The sequence below is a fragment of the Merops nubicus genome, unplaced genomic scaffold (assembly GCF_000691845.1).
Source record: "Merops nubicus isolate BGI_N331 unplaced genomic scaffold, ASM69184v1 scaffold11804, whole genome shotgun sequence".
In the NCBI taxonomy this organism is placed as follows: domain Eukaryota; kingdom Metazoa; phylum Chordata; class Aves; order Coraciiformes; family Meropidae; genus Merops; species Merops nubicus.
The window spans coordinates 40,431-59,194 of NW_008604956.1; the positions used below are offsets into that span (position 1 = coordinate 40,431).

At 40.5% G+C, this 18,764-nt stretch overlaps 1 protein-coding gene across 1 annotated transcript in view; it reads left to right on the top strand.

The window, feature by feature from the left end:
* Positions 1–8,131: 8,131 nt before the first annotated feature.
* Positions 8,132–18,764, top strand: part of LOC103771874 (cytosolic carboxypeptidase 6-like) — a gene marked incomplete at its 5' end in the record, with an annotated part of 103,240 nt that continues 92,607 nt past the window's right edge. Inside the window, one exon of the mRNA XM_008939193.1 lies at positions 8,132–8,342. Coding sequence (XP_008937441.1) covers positions 8,132–8,342 — 211 coding nt within the window. The remainder of the gene's footprint in view (positions 8,343–18,764) is intronic.

An 18,764-nucleotide genomic window follows, 5' to 3' on the forward strand; every position in this document is an offset into this window, starting at 1 on the left:
TGAATTTATCAAATTGATCTCTGAGTTCATCTGTGTTTTGGCCAAACTCTGGTGGCAGAGAGTTCTGCAGTATAAGCTCATTTAAAAAGCACTCTATTTTGTTTGCCTTAGGTCTTCTGCCTGATGACTTTATATTCTGCCAGCTGTTACTTATTTAGTAAGAAATAGTGAATAATGCTATATATTATTTGAGAGACTAGAGAAACCACCAGTTGTTACAGAGTTTAATTTAACTACACACAATTTGTCCAACTGCAATAGTTCCTAGAAAATTACGGGACAGGGATTCATAATTTCTAGCCTTTATTTAATTTATTTATTTATTTATTTATTTATTTGTATCTTTGCCTTTAACTGGAGGACAAGCAGGCAATTTCTTTGGGCTTTATTTATGCACTCGCAAAGTATAGACTCTGTACCTTGGTCAGAAGGTTCTGCAGAGGTATAATTAAGAGTTATTGGTAAACCACAAAATTATTAATAGTGCTTTGAAGTCAATAGTTGAACAGGAAGTCTTGAGCTTAATATAATTTCAGGTGTATAAGCAGCAATTAATGATGCCTGAAGATATTAAATGACTTTTGTATAGTTACGCAGCAAGCAAGTGGCTGCCTAAGGAACAGTACCATGGCATACTAAAACCCTCAATACAGCTACTGGGAGCATTTCACCTGAGCAAACTTTCAGAACCAGACCAGAACAAAATTGAATAGACCAGAGCAAAATTGAATTATCCAGAGAAAATATGGTCATTTAGAGATTTCTAGTTTTTGACCAGATTTTCTTACTTTAATTATCAGAGTAAGGAGCACTTACTGCCTCATCTTTTCTTTCTCTCTCTCTTAGTTTTCCCTGCCTCTCCCAAATAGATGTTAATTATTTTTCCTTAATTCCCCCATCTTTTCTGAAATCCTTCTTTCTGTAGAACCAGTGCTGTTCAGTAGCAGACAAGTGACCAAGGTAGGATTTACAGAGCTTGTTCTGTGGTGCATATGGTGGGGATATGCAAGTGAGGTCTGAGATGGGCAAAGCCAAGTGAGAGCAGAAAATTTAGGGTGAGGTAATGCCCTAAGACCCAGTTCAATCCCAATGCTTTATTCTAATGATTCAGGCAACTTAAGCCTTCATTTCTTGCAAAGGTCAAAATCCATGTTGCTGCATGTGTGTGCATATTTGCCTCCTGGATGAAGGAGAGAGGATGAGACAGAACAAAGACTGTCCTTGTTCAGACTCACCCTTTGAGCTTTGGCTTAGGGTCAGGCCCCAAATCCAGAAGAGTGTATTTCCTGGTTCCTATTCATTCAGGGTGAAAATTAAACAAGAATTGTCCGTGCAGCTGACCCAAAAGTCTTGTCTAAACTTGATCTGGGTCTTAACATTATCTCGTTGGCCCCTCTCTAATTTAATATGCATTTGAACAGAAGCAGCTTCTTGATAGAGCCTTTCACCTCCAGGTCACCCTTTCAAATCCAATTCAGGCCTGTCGTGACCAAATGTTACTACCATCTGACCGCTCTTCTGTGTCCTGTGTGAATTGCTGGCTTCAGCCCAGTAGCTGGTGGACAGGTGCCCGAATTGCAAAACCTGCCAGAGCTGACACTAACTGGACATCTCTGCAGAGGGGTCAAAGAGTGAATCAGCCTGGCAGATGAATTAATACTTAACTTGTACGCACTGTGATGCTTTATATCTTTAAAGTGCCTTACAAACGTCAGCCAGTCGTCAGGAGGTGTTGTTATCTGCACTGGCAAGTAAGAGAAGCAAGCTGATAAAGAACCAGGATCAAAATATGTGTGTTGCTGACCTCCCACTCTGAGGCCAAAACTATGAGTTTAGCTCCTTTCAGGGCTACTGACGGACACACCAGAGCAGGGTTCAAGCTCATTGAAAGGGGTCCTATGTTCTTCTATGGATAAAAGCATTCCTTTAATTTCTAAGACATACAGGAAAGCAGAGTTGATGGGCATGCCATCCTTTTGCTGTATGAATCCACAGAACCAACAGAAGTCTCTTCTCCGTCCTCTTTGAGGGACTAATTAGACACATGAGATTATGCCTGTCATTAAGAGGTATCGTTATTTAGATTGAGAACTTTCTGCATAAACAGATCAGTAAATAATTAGTTTTGAATGGCACCTGGGTTGGCGTGGTTCATTCCAAAAGACAACAGCTCCTGGAAGATCATTGAAATCATCTGGGGGGAAAAAAAAAAAAAAGCATGAAGTGTCACAAAGAATTGCTAGGAGGTCATGTGGAGTTAGTGGTACATCAGGGTTTGCAAGTTGCATCTGCAGGGACACTTAAAAGACGTTGTCAGATTGTGTAAATGTGTCTGTAGGAACAAGAAGAAATTGGCTTTTGTGCTTCATATTAGTAAGAATAACAGTGATTCTAAACTTGCATTTTTCTCTTTTTGCAAGCAAAATGAAGAAACTTTTTTTAAGGTTTTTAACCTTTAGAAGTTTTTTAAAAATAGTCAGCCACTTTTCTACTATTAATTTCTTCAGTAAATAATTGCTGTTGTTGCCATGGTGTTTACACAGGTGAATGGAGCAGGTGGTCCGTAAGATGATGAATGCAAGAAGAAAGGTATTGTCCCTTTGGTTACAAAGGAGTAGTGCCATACCTCTGAAATAGTACTTCTAATAAGGCATCACTTTGCATCATCTACAGGACTGGAGATGACAATGTTAGGACTGACTTGTCAGATTTTAAAATGAATGACAGAGGAAAATGTTCTTGGAAGTATTTGAGTTTTGAGGTTTTTACTTGTTGGTTTGGTTTTGTGCTTTTTTTCCTTTTTTTTGTTTGTTTGTTTTTGTGAGAGTTTATGCTGGCCCTTTCAAATTTTGGGGAAAAAGTATGGGGAGAAAATAGATGTAAGAAAAGTGATTTGGGTACAATTCACTTTAGCAGGCATCCAAATCCAGGTATTTCCAAGGAAGATTGAAAATGTGAATCATATCCAGGCTGTTTGAATTCCAGCTCATGTTCCCTTGTATAGTCAGAAGAAGGCAAGTTGCTGTGCATCGCTAAAGAGTGACTCAGGGCATTGGGCAGAATTCCCCAGAGCTAAAAGAGCCAGGACTTAGTGCTTTATAGCTGCATGTAGACTGCTGAACATATGATGCTGAGTGACTGGTTTTCCTTTATGCTGCTTCTTAGCACCTAGTGCTTGTGTCTTCTGGTGTCACCAAAGTAGGCGTTGCCAAAATAACTAACGTGAGGTATCTTGTGTCTATCAAAATGGACATATTTAAGACATATACAGAATTTTCTTTTTAGAGATTCTGGACCAGAGGCATCAAAGATATGGTCTTCTTGGAATTTCTGAATCTTTTTTGAACTAAAAGAGGCAAAACCCTTTTGCTGTGCCAACCCTTGTATGTCCAATTGCTTCAAACAGTGGCTTAGCAATAAGGGTGCAAATCTGCCCAGAGGCTGCTATATCCTCTACCTCTAATGACAGGCCATGGTTTTACTGGCTTGTGTCAGACATTGTGAGATGTTTATCCTATACCCTTTATGAAATGTTGGACTGAAGAAGGTTTTTGGACGCTCTCTCTCTCTAAACCAATTGCTATGCCCAGGAATTAATAAAATCCATATTGAAGTGACAGCTGGTGGACAGAGCTGGCTTCTTCCTGCATTTCTTGTCTCTCTAGTGGCTCATGTTCTGGGCTCAATGCACATTTATCCTTTTATTACAGCATTTATTGATTTCTTTTTCCTCCAAATCTCTGTTTCCTTAAGAATCATAATTGCACTGTTCAAAACCTAACTTGGGTCATATCAGTACTGGTTATTAACGTCAGTCTTTCTTTTTGCTCCTTAATTACTGACCTTCCAAAGACATTCAGCTAAGGAAATAAAAATACAGACAAGTAAGAATATATTTTCTCAAAACTTTACATAGCATCATGAACCAGTTTCTGTGCTACTTTGACAATTTCATATCTTGACAATGTATGTGAGCTCTTATTCTTTATCCATTATTTCTTTCATTTTTCTCCCTCCCTAATTTATATGTATATTTGTCAAGCTGCCAGTGACTTTAGACTGGCTCAGGAGAACAGTGGAAAGTGTGTGTCACAAAGGCAGGGATTCAAATGAACTTTAGAGCAGAAATTCATTTGCTTATTTATTTATTCTGGTTTTATGTGGTAAGTGGCAAGAAGAGGCAAAGACCATTCTTTTCAAGGGAAAGAATTTTAACAGTTGTTTTCTAGGAAGTGGGGTTCAATCATTGTCTCTGTCAGTCTAGTGAGTGATTTCTATTTTGACACATGGAGAAAAGAAAGACCAAGTCTACCTTTGTTTTCTACAACTCTGTAAGCTGGGTCATCCAGGTAATTACAGCTTTACTTAAGAAAGAGACTGTGAGAGAGAAAATCTCTGCTGCTGCTTGTAAGCACAAAGAAAAGACACTTGAGGGAATTAAATTGCATGATGATTTTTATAAGGCATCTGAATCATTTTGCATTCCTCCTCTAAAGCAGAAAATGATGAGTTTAATATCATATTGTAGGATGTAACCTGTAAGTCTCTCAGAAGGCATCTGTGGTATCCAGAGATGTTTGAGCCTGGTTACTCATTATTTTCTGCTTAAAAGCTGAAGCAAATCTGACTATGAGACTCTGAGCCATCTCTCAATTTATTCCCGTTCTTACTTGCAGATGCTACTGCAATAGCAGCTGTAACTGGGATGGGTTCTGTTGTGTAGATACTGACAGATACCCCTGTGGCTTAACAGCAGATAGGATTGGTTTATGTTTTAAGTGTATTTGTATGTGCTCATGTAAATGCATACATCCATTTATTAACTTCATTCTCCCACTAAAATTCTCCCTATCGCAAAGAGAAAAAAATTCAGGTCAGCTCTCTGCTGATTTTTTCTGAAATTCCCATCAGTAGGTGACATTATATATTTAATAAAATGTTAATTCTGTGATCCTGCCTAAATTGCAGGAGATCAGTAATTATGTCAAAATCTTCCAGAGAACTTCAACTGAAATACGGTACTTTATTCCCTAGCTAGCTTAATTTGTAGTGGGGCAGTGGGTGACAGAGTTCCTACACCTAAAGTACTTCTGAATATATATGACTCTAAAGAGGGAAAAGGAAAACCATTATTGTTCAGGAACATATCTTAATTCTTCTGCAAAACTAGTGTGCTAACAAGTTGTCTACTGTTTGAAGCACAAGGTGGCTAACTTTAAGTTTAATGTCCCAGCCAGTGACTAGGCTGTTGTTGTCCATTTTAAGGCCACAATATCTTTGTGTCAGTGAATAAAGAGAATTTTTTCCATTAGGAACTCATGTGTTATATTAACAATGCACTGAATTATTTTGTTCTGTAATGGAGAATGCTCAAGATGTTTCCTTTTGATGAAATAATGAACGTGATGAGAAGAAACGTGAAATACCGAAATACTCTTCTGTTCACATGCAACAGTATCTGGGAGTAGTACATCTAACGAGCAATTACTTCAGCAATGTTTAGCAACTTACTGAATAATCTCAACAAGTGCAAATTTGGACTGTGTTTAGTGGGCAGGAATATATGAAATACAGTTTTTTATAAGTTCAGTAGGAGGGTAAGGAATAATGACCAGAAAAAAAACCCAGTTGAATAGTTATTGTGGGCTGACCTAGGAAATGACCTTTGGAATACATTGTAATGAATGACTGGATAAATGTTTTTAAATGCTTGTCTGGGTGATAAGATATCTGTTGAATGTCATGGTTTCCAAATAAGCCATCTGAGGCTTGATCTTTAGGTGAAGGTGGTATCTGTGAAGGATGCTGTTCCCTCTCAAATAACAATTGTAACCAGACTATTTGAAGATGGTTTTGATTATCAAGAAAGATTTTCAAAGAAACTCCAACACCCCAAGAGATTTTCTAAAACTATCTTGGAACACTTTTATCAGCTATTTATTTAGTGAGAATCCTAGGAGAATTTAGAAAATATCCTCTAGAGATACTGTCTTAGACTAGATGACTTGATGTATCGAATGCTAAGCTGAGGCTCTGGTCACCCATGTTCTGCAAATGAATTTGTTGCTGGATAGCCTCTGGAAAGTTATCTTAGTAATCTGTGCCTCTGAGTCCCTATTTGTAGATACCTTCTTTTGGAAATAACTTGATAACTGTGCATGAATAAGTATAGTATGACACAGCACAAATCATACAGTTTACACCATCACCATTATTTGTGTTGTTTGACACACAGGATACTAGTCTGTCGTTATGTGTCTCACTGTGCTTCTCAGTTACTTTATATTAGTAAATATGTCTCTATAAAGAATTCTGTCTAGTTGTTCTAAAATAGGTATGACTTAGGTCACCAACTTCTCTGAGAAGGACATTCATGCTTTTCAAATACCAGTTTAACCAGATTATCTCCTCAATTCATCATCGAATCACTGTTTTGAGACTACAACATGTTCTGTTTTATGGTGATATGCCAGTGTGCATCTGATCTCATCAAATTCTGTTTCTGATGGGGAAATTATCTTACAAAAAATAATATTACTCAATCTTGGTTTTAATTTCTGCATGCTTGGAGAGGAAGAAAATCCTATGTGGTATTTCATCCTGTCAATGGTAATCTTTCTCCTCAGTGCTGTATCTCCAAATAGCAGATATGTGCTTTATTGCAGCATTGGTCCTCTATAGCACAGCACAATGTTTTGGCAGGAGCAAACAATTTATTGTATTAGAGTCAAATACAATCAAATGTTCCTTTTCCTATGAAGCACGGTCAGATATTGATATTGCATTAGCTAACGTTTTAACATAGGAGAGGCTTAATAAGATACAGTATTACTCTCTCAAGGCTGTTTAATTAAACTAAACAGTCACTGTGTATTGTACATTGGTTTTCTGCCAAGGGAAAGTAAATCTGTATCATATTAGTTTCACATACCAAATGATGTTCTCCCCCATCAGAGACTCTCTAGAAGAGCTGACGCTGCTGTCACGTGAACTGCATAATACAAACTGGATTTGTATTACACTGAACTGTCTTGTAGCTCGGTATTCTTCAGCAGCCTGTGCAAGCTTTGGGTGCAGATGAGACTGAGGGGTACAAGGCTAAGCATGGTAATCCCTGTCCTGATAACAGAGCTCTTCTCCATCCCCCTGCTGGGGCAGGGAGATCTGAGCTGTAACCCTCCGGTCATCAGGAAGGTTCTTACTGGCCCTGAGGAAGCCAAACAACAGTGTTGGGTTTCTCATTGTCTAGCCACAGAGCACCATTTCAAGACCAGAACCTGCAAGAGTTTGGGGAACCTTTGGATGTTACAGTGACATCTGCTCTGGAAGCACTTCTTAGTACTGGGTGTTGCCTTCTCCTTGCTGTCAATCACTGTACACAGTGATCAAGGTGAACATTTGCTCTTTGCCATTGATGGCAGGGGAAGTACTATGACTTAGATAAGATGTGAGGAAAAAGATGTGTCCCTGGACTGGAGAACTGAGCAGTGTTTCCTTACAGAGGCTTCTGACACTGAATTCCCAATCCAGGAAGGGTATGGGGAGAGCAGGGGCTCCTGTGTTAGGGAGTCCTGGTGTTTTCTTTCAAAGCAAAAGCTGATGCAGAATCATGTGGGAACCTACAAGCAGAAAGGCATTGAAGGCACTTGCTTTTGGGATTTATTCTGCTAAATTACTGCTACAAAGCAGAGTAAGAAAAAAACATCTGCATTATTTCCTTATAAACCAAAATAAACTGCACAGTAAATACTGGTGGTCTTTACACAATTTGGAGCCTGTCTTTCCTGGCAGAATGCACGTTGAGGCAGAACTGTGCAGAGGTGGCAAAGCTATGCCCAGACAATCATGCTCTAGAACTGGAAGGTAATTTTATCAGTGATGCTACACAAAGGATAAAGTTTGTCTCTATTTTGCAGTGTCCTGTGCTGCATAAATGTTCCAGCCTTGTCAGAACAGGTAAAGAAATATCAGTCACGGTCCTGTGTCACATCTCACATGCACCCACAAAGAGGTGAGAACGTTTGGATGCATCAAAGCAAGGTCTTTAGCATGGCTCTCTGATTCTGGCACCGTGGTTAGGTTCAAGCATGGCAATGTTGGATTTATGGGAGACTTCACCTGCATGACACAGTTATGATTTATCTCACACTGAATGTTTTGTTGTTGTTGTTGTTGCTTTCCATCAACAGAAGATTAACCTGGAGTTCTATATTGACATCCATGCCCACTCCACCATGATGAATGGCTTCATGTATGGGAACATCTTTGAAGATGAGGAAAGATTTCAGCGGCAGGCTGTTTTTCCCAAGCTACTATGTCAGAATGCTGAAGACTTCTCTTATGTAAGCAATGCTTTTCTTAATGACTTTTTTCCTAATTTATTTTTAAATTCTAAGTCTCTGGCTTAATTGGATTGTGTGAATTTTAATACGAATAGAAGGCTACTTAAAATTTTTGTCAGTATTAGCTACCATTTTCCCTCTTATATTTACCTCATCCAAAAGTGGTAAATTGTAACATCATGTATTTTCATTAGATATATGAACAGAAGCAGGTTCTTCATCTTCTTTATTATAACCTTCAGTTCTGAATTATTGGTACACAGTTTTTATCAGAGGACTTTTTATCCTTTTATCAACTGGATCAGCTTTATTGTTTCATTATTAAAATTACATTATATTGGCCTTTTGTTGTTTTATATGTACACTTTAAACTAAATACCATGATAACAGATAGAAGTAAAACTATTAAACTTGAAAGAAAAGATTAGATAATTTTCTGTTCAAAGTTTTGACAGAGGCAATGTATACTTTTGAAATTCTTTCATGGAAAACTGTTCTGCAAAAAAAAAAATCTGCAAATGCTCAATATGTGTAAATTGGAAGAAAGTATGTGTGTAGGTATCTCTGAATATTGGAAATAACAGTAAACTCCTATAAATGAGTTGGAAAGGCGTGTATCTTTTTAGAGCAAGCTTCGTACAGAGTAAACAGATTCTTAGAACACATTGGTTATGGTGGCTCTGCAGAAGTCAGTAGATTTGAGACTCTGGTCCAGTGTGTTGCAACTCTTTGTCCAAGAATGACATCCTGACCCTTCCATCACCTCTTCCATGCATCAGTTTTTCTTGAAAGCTGTGCAAGTAGAACAGGAATATTCATAAATACATCTTAGCCAAGGCTGTGGGAAGGAAAGGCAGTGGATGACATTTAACACCTATACAGTGGGAACAGGCTTGATTAAAAATGGCTTTGGAATCCTGCACCAAGCAGAGAGGAGCAGAAGAGCTTACTGTTTGGGTCCTGATTTTATGTTTGTTATGTTCTTAACCCTCTTTGTTACCCTCCATACGTTTTCCTAGTCTTTGGTGACCCCTTTTTGCTTATAGTTCTTCCTCTTGGTACTGAGAGGTGGTGGGTAGAGAAGGATAGGGACCCTGCAGCATTCCATATGTTTAGCTCTAGAGAACCAAAACCTAAAAACAGATACAAAACCAGATGAGTCTGCACAGCAAAAGAAACTGTAACTGGAAAAAAGTCCATTTCCAAAATGGCAAGAATGCTAGCCTAAAGCTTTCTCATCCAGACACAGTAGATATTTTTTTTTGTCTTGTGTTTGTGCACATTGCACCTTGGAGTTTGAATGGGAAGTGAGTACAGAAATGAAGTTGTGCCACAGTTTTCTTGACAGAACCCTTCCATTAAAAGGAAGGAGGAAATGAAACCACCTGATTCCTATCCATTTCTCTATTCTATGGTAGTTTGATTTTTCCAAGAGTGGGAAAAAGTTTGGATCAGTCTCTGACTTTTCTAAGGCTAGGCAGAAGATATCCTTTCCTCTGTCTTTTCTATTCCAGGATGGGGGGCTCTAGCAGACCAAACATTTCCCTTTTCTTCTTGGGATTAGCAATGGCAGCTGGCTGGGTAATGCTTGGGAGGATGTGTGGCTGCTGCTGCTTCCTCTGGTGTCTTCATCGTCTTGTTTAACCATTGTCAGTCTTGCTTAACCAGCGTCTGTATGTTTTGGGGGTGCAGGGGACTGCTGCAGCATGAAGATTTCTGCAGTGAGCCACAGCAAAGGCTTCTCAGAAAACTGTCCAAAGTGCAGAAGATTGAATCCATATTAAATGAGGAAGGGCAGCAGCTGCGTCTCTTCCCAGCTGCTTGGAGTCTGGGGAAGAGGGAGTGGGGTTCAAGGAGCAGCCTGTTCTTGTCTGAGGAGAACTCAGTGATTGAGTTTCTTATCTGCACCTGGTTGTTTCAAAAACACATTATAGATAAGGGGGCATTTACAGATCATAGCAATGAAAACCTGCAATTGATAGGAGTTTAGAAATTTTGTGCTCAAGAGTGGGATTTCTCTCTATTACTGTGGGAGATTAAGTGTTCCTCTTAGCACAAGCCTCGGTTGACAAAGGGAAAATCTTCGAGAAAATGATGTAGGAAATAGAAGCCAATAGCTAAATAAACAGCACAGTCTCTCCCCTTTGACTCTCAATCTCCTTTCTGTGAAGTGGGCAATTGGATATTTATGTTGGCATCCAGTGCACCACAGCACGACCTAGGTGCTGCTGACACTCTGTACACTGGGCTTTCAACTCACATCCTACTGGTCACTTAGTACCCAAAGCTTTTCCCTGCCTTTCTTCCAAGCCATTCTTCTCAAGGTGGCTGAGGAGATAGAAGAGTTGGAAAAGGAGACAGCCGCAGTGTCCAGCACGTGTGAAGAAAAAGGAGTGAATATTACTGCTGTCTCCAAGTGGGAAAGTCTCTGCTGTGTGGTTTTCAGCTCCAGCCATGTGGGTTATGTGACTGCTTGGAAATATTAGGGGTGATGTTTCCCGCTGGAAAGAGAGGAAAGGAATCCAGAGCTTCCTGCATCTAAAAAGGTGTGGGGGGGAAAGTGTTGAAGATTAAAGATAGTGTATGTAAATATGCCCTATTGACTGCTCAAAGGGAAGGGGGGAAGTGAATCGTTAACGATACCAGGCTGGTGTTTGAAAGTGTGGGAATGGACCACTGTTGTTACTAATTAATTTTCCAAAGCTTCAGGAGGTCTCATTTACATTGTATGCTGCTGCGGCCATTTGTTGGGATTATAATACTTCAACAGCAGCACTTCAAGTGAAAACTGGCGGCTGCATGAAGTGTTGTCCATAATTGACTAGCTCCATGTCTTCACACAGCACAGAGACAATGTTCCATTATGTTATCCATTGACAGTATCATTGAAAAGATTACTCTCCTTAAAGCATCTGTCAACCTTGATTGATTTACAAGGGACAAAGAACTGAAAAGGTTTGAAGTGCGGGTACAATTTTTGCCACCGTTTAGCATACATAATGGCTCTCCTTTGATGTCAAAAGCTCATCTTCTATTAATAATGCAGAGGGCTTTTGAATGCAGGCTACTTGTATGGAGTTCCACACTAATAACCTACTTGCTGTGAAATGGGATTCACTTTGGAGAAGCAGTCATTTGTCTGGGTTTTACATGTTCGGAATGAATCCCGGCTCAAAGGGATTTCTTTCAGTGCTCCGCATGATTGCAGCTGAGCCCGGCCCGGGTTAGGGGAAGGAGGCAAATCCTAACCTGCTCCTCCAGCCAGGAATCTGGCAGAAATCACGCAGCCAGATGCAAAGGAGCATGAACAACAAGCCCAAGACGATCAAATGCCTTGTGCCGGTTTGTCTGGCAACCTTCTATTAATATACTTTAGAGTGCATTTCATGCCTGGGCTGCTTTCTTCACCTGTCATTTCCAATAGGCCTTTTTATTTAAATGACAGCATCAAGGGAGATTGGTGATTCAAGGAGGGGATGGATAGGGGATTTGTGCCTGCTTGCCTGTTGTACCACCAAAGGCAAGTCACCCAGTGCCTCTGTACCCTATCTGTTGAGCGGACCACTTAACCTCACAGTGCTCTAGAAGACTGACTGTGGTTTGCAGGTAAAAGTTGTGAAAGGGACCAGAAATCCCCCATTTGTTAACTTCAGAAACAGAGGCCTGCCTTTGGTCTAGCTGTCAGCATGTGAAGAGGGAGGTGAAAGAAGAGCTAGGAAGTTTTGCTCCTAAATAAATACACAAGACATTCTTGGGCAGCAAGGATAAATTCTGTAAGGAAAACATTCCGTATTTTTAAGTTTTGAAAAGAATATTTTTAAACATTGGAGAGTAAATATAATCCATATAAAAGCTCTTATAGTGAGAGCTGACAGGCTCTTTTGAAAGGCTGACTCATTGCATTTTAGGAGCAGCTGTTGACGCCACGTCTGTGTGCCTTGCACATCAGCCATGGCTAGAAGTATTTGGAGGGCTGTTCTTCATTTGACCTTTCTTGTTCTGGAAAGTGGATTAGTCACAACGACCAGATACAAGCAGTTGAGCATTTCAAGAACCTGCTAGTCTTAGGGGTGGCTAATTTTGACCTTTGCGACAGTGTGAGAGGAGACCATCTGTTCCCTCTGGTTCACTTAAAAGAAACAACCACAGCCATTCTTGGATGGCTTTATCACTTCATAAAGATTGCGGTTTTTTGCAGTTAAAAGAAAAAGACAGGCCAGAGGTACTTGGCTTAATTTTACTGGTTGTTTTCCTTTGGTTTCTGAACTGGTAGTACTGGGGATGCCTTTGAGTTCTTATCTTACTGTCCTGTATCCAACCTCCCAGCAAAGCACCTTCCTGAAAAATACTGCTTGCCATCCTTGGTTAGCCAGAAACCCTGATAAAAACTTGGGGTGTCACTATGTTGGGCACTGGGTAACTACTGAGAAAGTTGACAAATCCAAGTGCTTCCAGTCATGCTGAGAAAGAGGCACAGCATGGATGAGGAGAGACTTGCTTGAGGAAAACAAAGAATAAAACCCAGGTCTCCAAAGTGCGAGTCTGATCTCTTTGTAAGCAGTTCCCTGTGTTTTATACCATGCTGCATGCTCAACAGTGAGGTCTCTAAACAACAGCTCACCCAGTTTCCTTTAGGGAAACATGTTGTTAACCTGAGTGCCATAACATAGTGACCTAAAACATATTTTTGAGACTATCGTTGTCTCAGCTATATGAGAAAATTCAGATATGGAATGGTGTGCCCTGCTACCTTCTGTTGTGATTGATTGTTTTGTTTTGGCTTTTTTTGCCTGGATATCTAAAACTGAGCAACTAAGGAAAAGATTTTTATCTATCTATATTTTCTTTTGTTTTCCTTTTATCAACATACTCCAGGTCTGTTCTTCTCTTTTCCACAGCATTCCCCTCATCCATCCCAGCTTTCTTAGGGAAAATGTGTTCCTTCCAGCAAACATCTTCCAGTGTACTCATGGCAGCCTTATTGGGCTGTTATCACTAATTCTGGCTGGACATCTCCCTCTGTCTTGTGATCCCTCTTACTGATTCCAATGTGTTTTGGGCCAATGAGGGAGCAATAACAGCTCATGAATATGGAATGAGCAGGTCCCAGTAAACTGTTCTGAAACAAAGAAGAACACATTTGTGTTGCATGTGTCTGAGTGGGGAAGGGGAAGCAGTAGGCAAATTGCTCATAGACTTTATCCTGAAGTAAAATCCATGCTCACTTGCACCACTGTTTCCTAAGTGCCTTTCTGCTGTTTTGGGAAGAAAAAAAAAAAAGACCCTTGTCACAAAAGGGAAAAAGCTGTTGCATTCAGGTAGGTTTTGTTAACATCATGCAAACTTAACAGATCTGCTCAGAAATCTCTTAAAACCTTAGCACAACAAATGATCCTACCTTCTTCTGTGTTGTCTTGTACCAGGACATTTCCAGGAAGACAAATATAGCTATTATGTGCTTTAGCACCCCTCTGGGATGCATTTCAGCTCGCTGCTTCTTGGACATGTTGCTCCATAAGTTCATTTATTTATTTATTTTTCCTGGAGGCTGGGTGAAGGGAGAGAGGAAACATGTTTCCGTCTGCAGAGGGAACAGATTGTAAAGCCTGTGCTTCTAAGCATTATAGGTTTTAGTCTCACAAGAACTCTGCCCTCTGGAGAGTCTCAGCTAAATGAAACTGCTCCATTACATCGTGCTGAACCAGTCCACCCCTCTTTTTTTTTTTTTTTTTTTTTTTTTTTTTATAGAGGCTTGAATTAATTTGTATTGCAAAGGAAAGGAAAAGGAGGAGGGAGGGAAGTGTTTGAGTAAATGGATTTTCTTTCAGTACCTTCTTGCTGCATTGTTTGTGCATATAGGAGCTGACAGTCCCTTCTCCATCCCCACACAGGTAGAAATTTTGAATATCTACAGAAGAAATAAGTTTTCACAGAAACATTATGGTGTGTTTTCAAGGACCATCATTACTCTTACCTAATGTCAACAAGCTGGGAGTAGGTGACAGCCTCCCAGCGCAGCACAAATGAAAAGAGCTCCTTTACATCCAAATGCAAGCTGCCTCTCTTGCAGAGCACTGCAGATTTCACTCAGCTGAGACAAACTGTGCTGTGAAGGTGGAGTAGGAAGTTGGTTAAGAACTGGGTACCTATCCCTCTGCCAGGATTTCTTTTTGGGTATTATAATTTTAACTATGTGATATTTTAACTTCTGTAGAATACAGGTCTGGTTTAAAGAACTGCTCCACAGCAGTGAGCAAGCCCAGGAGTTTGAGTAATGGGCTGCACTGGGTTGCTCTGGAACAAGTGTACAGCATACTGACCCTCCTTTAGGAGGGGTTGTAATCTCCCGATTTAGATCTACAAGTGAGCAGAATGTCTCTTTGACACAGAGCAAGCCACTTTTTCTGCAGACTATTCAAACCAACTGCATGCATGTTGGCTGTATTTCCCTTTTTGCTTCTCATTGTCCTGAGTTTCTGTCATTTGTATAAATGATTATGGAAGCACTCCCAGGAGACTGCACACACGCTCATAAAACTATTGTACAGAGGAGCATTGTAAGCTATTCCTAGAGGCTATTTTATTGTATATTTTGAGGAAATGTCTCGTTTTCTACTGACAAATAGGGAAACTGAGAACTCCAGAGACACGAGTTATTTTCTAAATGGTGTGATTATTCTGCAGAGTTTAGACTAAGAAATGCCAGCTTTAGCATCTTTGGGGAAGGATGTGCTCTGAGAAGCAGAGATTGCTCTTAGTAAAAGATGGGGTAAAAGCAGATCTTTTCTTCACTGTTACCCTGAAGCATCTGCAGATCCTTTATTTGTGTTTACCACTGGTCACAGCTTGGGCTAGCTCTTAAAAGGGAGATGAATTCCAGCCTGATTCTTTGGTTTATGGTTGATGAGTTTGTGCACACATCAACGATTGAGCAGATGACATTGTCATGTGTCTAAGTGCGTACCTTTAGATGACAGGGGGAAACAGCATCACTGAAGAAGGAGCTGAGAGGACCTGAGGAAGTATATTTTGGGAGACAATACACTGTGTTTGTGTGTTTGGGGTGGCAGAATCTAGTGACAAAAGGAGCTCCAACTGAGGTTTGCTTAGAGGATGGGGTGAAACCTGCCTCCTGATGCCTTTTCTGACTAGGTTGTGATGGGCTGCTCAACCCTGTCATGGAGCCCTTGACTGAGTTTGTGAAGGTCTCATGGAAGGCTATCACCACCCTGCTTTGTTGCAATGCAGTGTTGGTTAAGAAGCTCTCTCAGAAGAGCTGCTGTTTTGATTTGGGTTCCAGTTGCATTAGCTACTGTGGTGGAGTCAGTGAACTCAGTGTCTTCTGTTTCGTAGCACCCAGGGAGATGGAAGCTGTGAGTACAACCAGTTTCAGTGTGTGTGAGGATGAATTCTGACGAATGTGAAACACAGGCCAAATCCCTGCACTGGTGCTGCCAGTGCAACTGGTACAAGGTTCAGAGACAGGCAGCAGGCTGTGGAGACCTCCATCAGTCCTGGAACTGTACAGCAGAGCACTGTAGAGAATGGAGCACGGATATTAATGAGCAGTGAAAAGAAAAGTGCAGCTATTGTAGTTTTTGCAGGTGAGCAGCTGAAACCCTGAAGCATGAAACCCAGTGGCTTTTCTAAGTGCAGTTCCCAAAAAGGGAGCTCACTTGGTACTTTTTGAGGCATAAACTGAGCTTATAAAGCTCATTCCTTCCATCCTCTCTGCTAATGACCATGCAAATATGTGTTTTTATCAGCAAACTTAAGCAGGCATGACTGAAAGACACTTGGGAGTGATACAGAGGGAGCAAGATCTGGTATTCCTTCACTACATATTAAAGGGATAATGAAGACCCTCGGGGAGCTGATATGTGTGTGTGGTGACAAAGTACCTTTAAACTGTTGTTTCTCTGAGGAGAATTGCACTTTAAAGCCTGACAACGTGGTGCTAGGCAGATTGTGTTCATGGCACTCCTACAATGTGATGCTGCCTTTATGAAAGGGCGATTGCTGTCTGCCTATCACTGGGCAGGAGGAAGAAGGCAAAAAGAGACACGTAGTAAAATGATGAAAGTCTCAGGATTTGATGCTTTTTGGTCTTCAGGATTCAGTTTCAGGCTTTTTTTTCTCACATTCTTAAGACAGTTCAAACTGTCTCAAGTCTCCTCTGCAGGCCTTTTCTCAAATTTCTGCAAATCAGATTCTAGTTCAGAGAATATCTCCTGGTTAAGTTCAAAATTTGCTGCCCACCTCAGTGCTTCCAACCAGGCACAGAAGTTCTGAAACAAAATGCTGCCAACTGCAGAATAGTCAGTGAGATTGAGTGAGCCCTTTTCACAGGAACATCAATCCAACCTGGCTGTCCCTAAGGGATCTGGAAAAACTCCAGGTAATGGGATCTTTCTTTGAAACAATCCCGAACTTTTCAAAGCCTCCTCTTCCTATATTTCAGTAGTCACAAATGATTTTGAGATTAAATAGGTTTTCCTCCTGTGCATCAGAAACATGGCAAAGCTGCAAGGTGGGACAAATCAGGGAGTAATTTTGTGCATTGTTCCCATTTCATGAAAGAATCCTTCCCCTTTGCCTTCTACCTCCTTCAGATCAGCTTACTGCCTTTGGGACTTCTTTTCTTTTCTCAGCTTGTTTGTAAAATAAATTGGAAGAAGGCTGCCTGATAGCAACCTCCCAAATGCCATTATTTCCATGTCTCCAGCCCCAGCTGGCATGGAGTTGATAGTCTATCACAAAAGTCACTAACATATATGCTTTCCAGTCTATTAAGAGAGTTAACGGACCTAGTGAGTGGTGGGTTTGAGGAGAACAGTTAAGTTGACTTTTGAAGTGAGAAGCTTCCTCGGTGCTTCCAGAGAAGTAAGGAGGTAAGTTTAGCTTGTGAGATAGCTGATGCAAGCATGGCAGGGTCAAGCAGTGACTGCTGGACACACCATGGCAGTAATTAGCTCTACCCACATGAGGCAAGTGAGCTGCCAGTTGCACCTCTCTTTGAGCACCCTGTGGAGGGGCAAACAGAAGAGTCATAATTTGTAATATTGCTATTTACAGTGGTGTTCATATTTATTCTGTGGCAAAGATTTCCAAGCCAGTGCACTTCTGTGCTCTCTTTCTAACTTCTTCAAACTTCAGTAAAGCATTCCAGAAAATGAAAGTGAGTTATAGCTGATACAGTAAAACTCTTCACCAAGATGGATTTGACATTGTCTGGGCTCCAGTCCATTTCCCAGTGGCATGTCTATTCTTCCTTGATGACAAGTACGCCTTTCCTTTTTTTCTAGAGCACTAACTACTAACTTTTTTATTATCACTTCTTTTCTACACTGGAGCCATGAGTTGAAGGCTCATAGAGGTCAGATGTGCTTTAGGAAAAAAAATGTTGCTCTTCAGCTTGAAGAGCAGCATTAGTAGATAACTCTGATGATGTTGTAATTGAGTCCTGATTACACTTTGCCATTGCTAGTGCTGATAGGTGAAGAACATGAAGCAATTTGTATGCATATAATCCCAGTTTACCCCAGTAGGTAAAGTGCTTATTGTTCAACTACAGAATGAGCAAAATGTGGGCATTTTTTCTGGGTTTGGAGTGGGATTCTTTTTTAGGAATAGTTAGCTTCAGTTATCAAATACAGCTTATTTCCCAAATGGAAATGCCATAGGGTGACCCAGCATATTTTCAGTTGTGCTGTAATAAGAAAACATTCTTGTCATTATTAATCCTCTTAGTGTTTATGTCTCTACTTTTCTCCAGAAAAGTTTTCTAACATAATTCTCTGATTCTTGTGAGCATACGGCTGAAGAGGATACATCCTTTTGTAACACACTTCCCAGACCCATGACATCTATCTCTATTAGCAAATGGGAAGTTCTCTTTATTCTGAGTTTCTTGCAGATCTCTGTTGGTGAGGACAAATGATCTCTGGGAAACATTCATGTGCACACTAGAGCTCAAGTTTTTGAAGACATATGCAGTTTGCTACTTCCATGGGCACATAAACAATCAGTTATGTTGCAGTAGATGTGAATGTCTGGTAAAATCCATCTGTTGGATTTCAGGAACCCCCTAGACCTTGCTACATCAGAAATTCATCTTTCTCAATCTGTCAAAGCCTATGATTTCTGTCTGGTTGATGATTTCTCTCCTAATTACTTTCTGAGTCATTTGTACCTTGTCATTTCCTTTCTTGCTGGGCTGGAGAAACACCTTAGGTTTGATCAAAAGTGATGTGCAGTCTACAGCCTGGTTCCCATGCTGGGAGCCTGGCAAGGTCTGACTTGCAGTGCGAGCATACCTCAAGCCTTTCTCTCTGTAATGTGTTGAGCAATTTCAGAAGACAACAAAGATTCATTCCCCAACAAGTCCTGTATGGGAAACTACCCTTTTGTACCCTGTCCCTT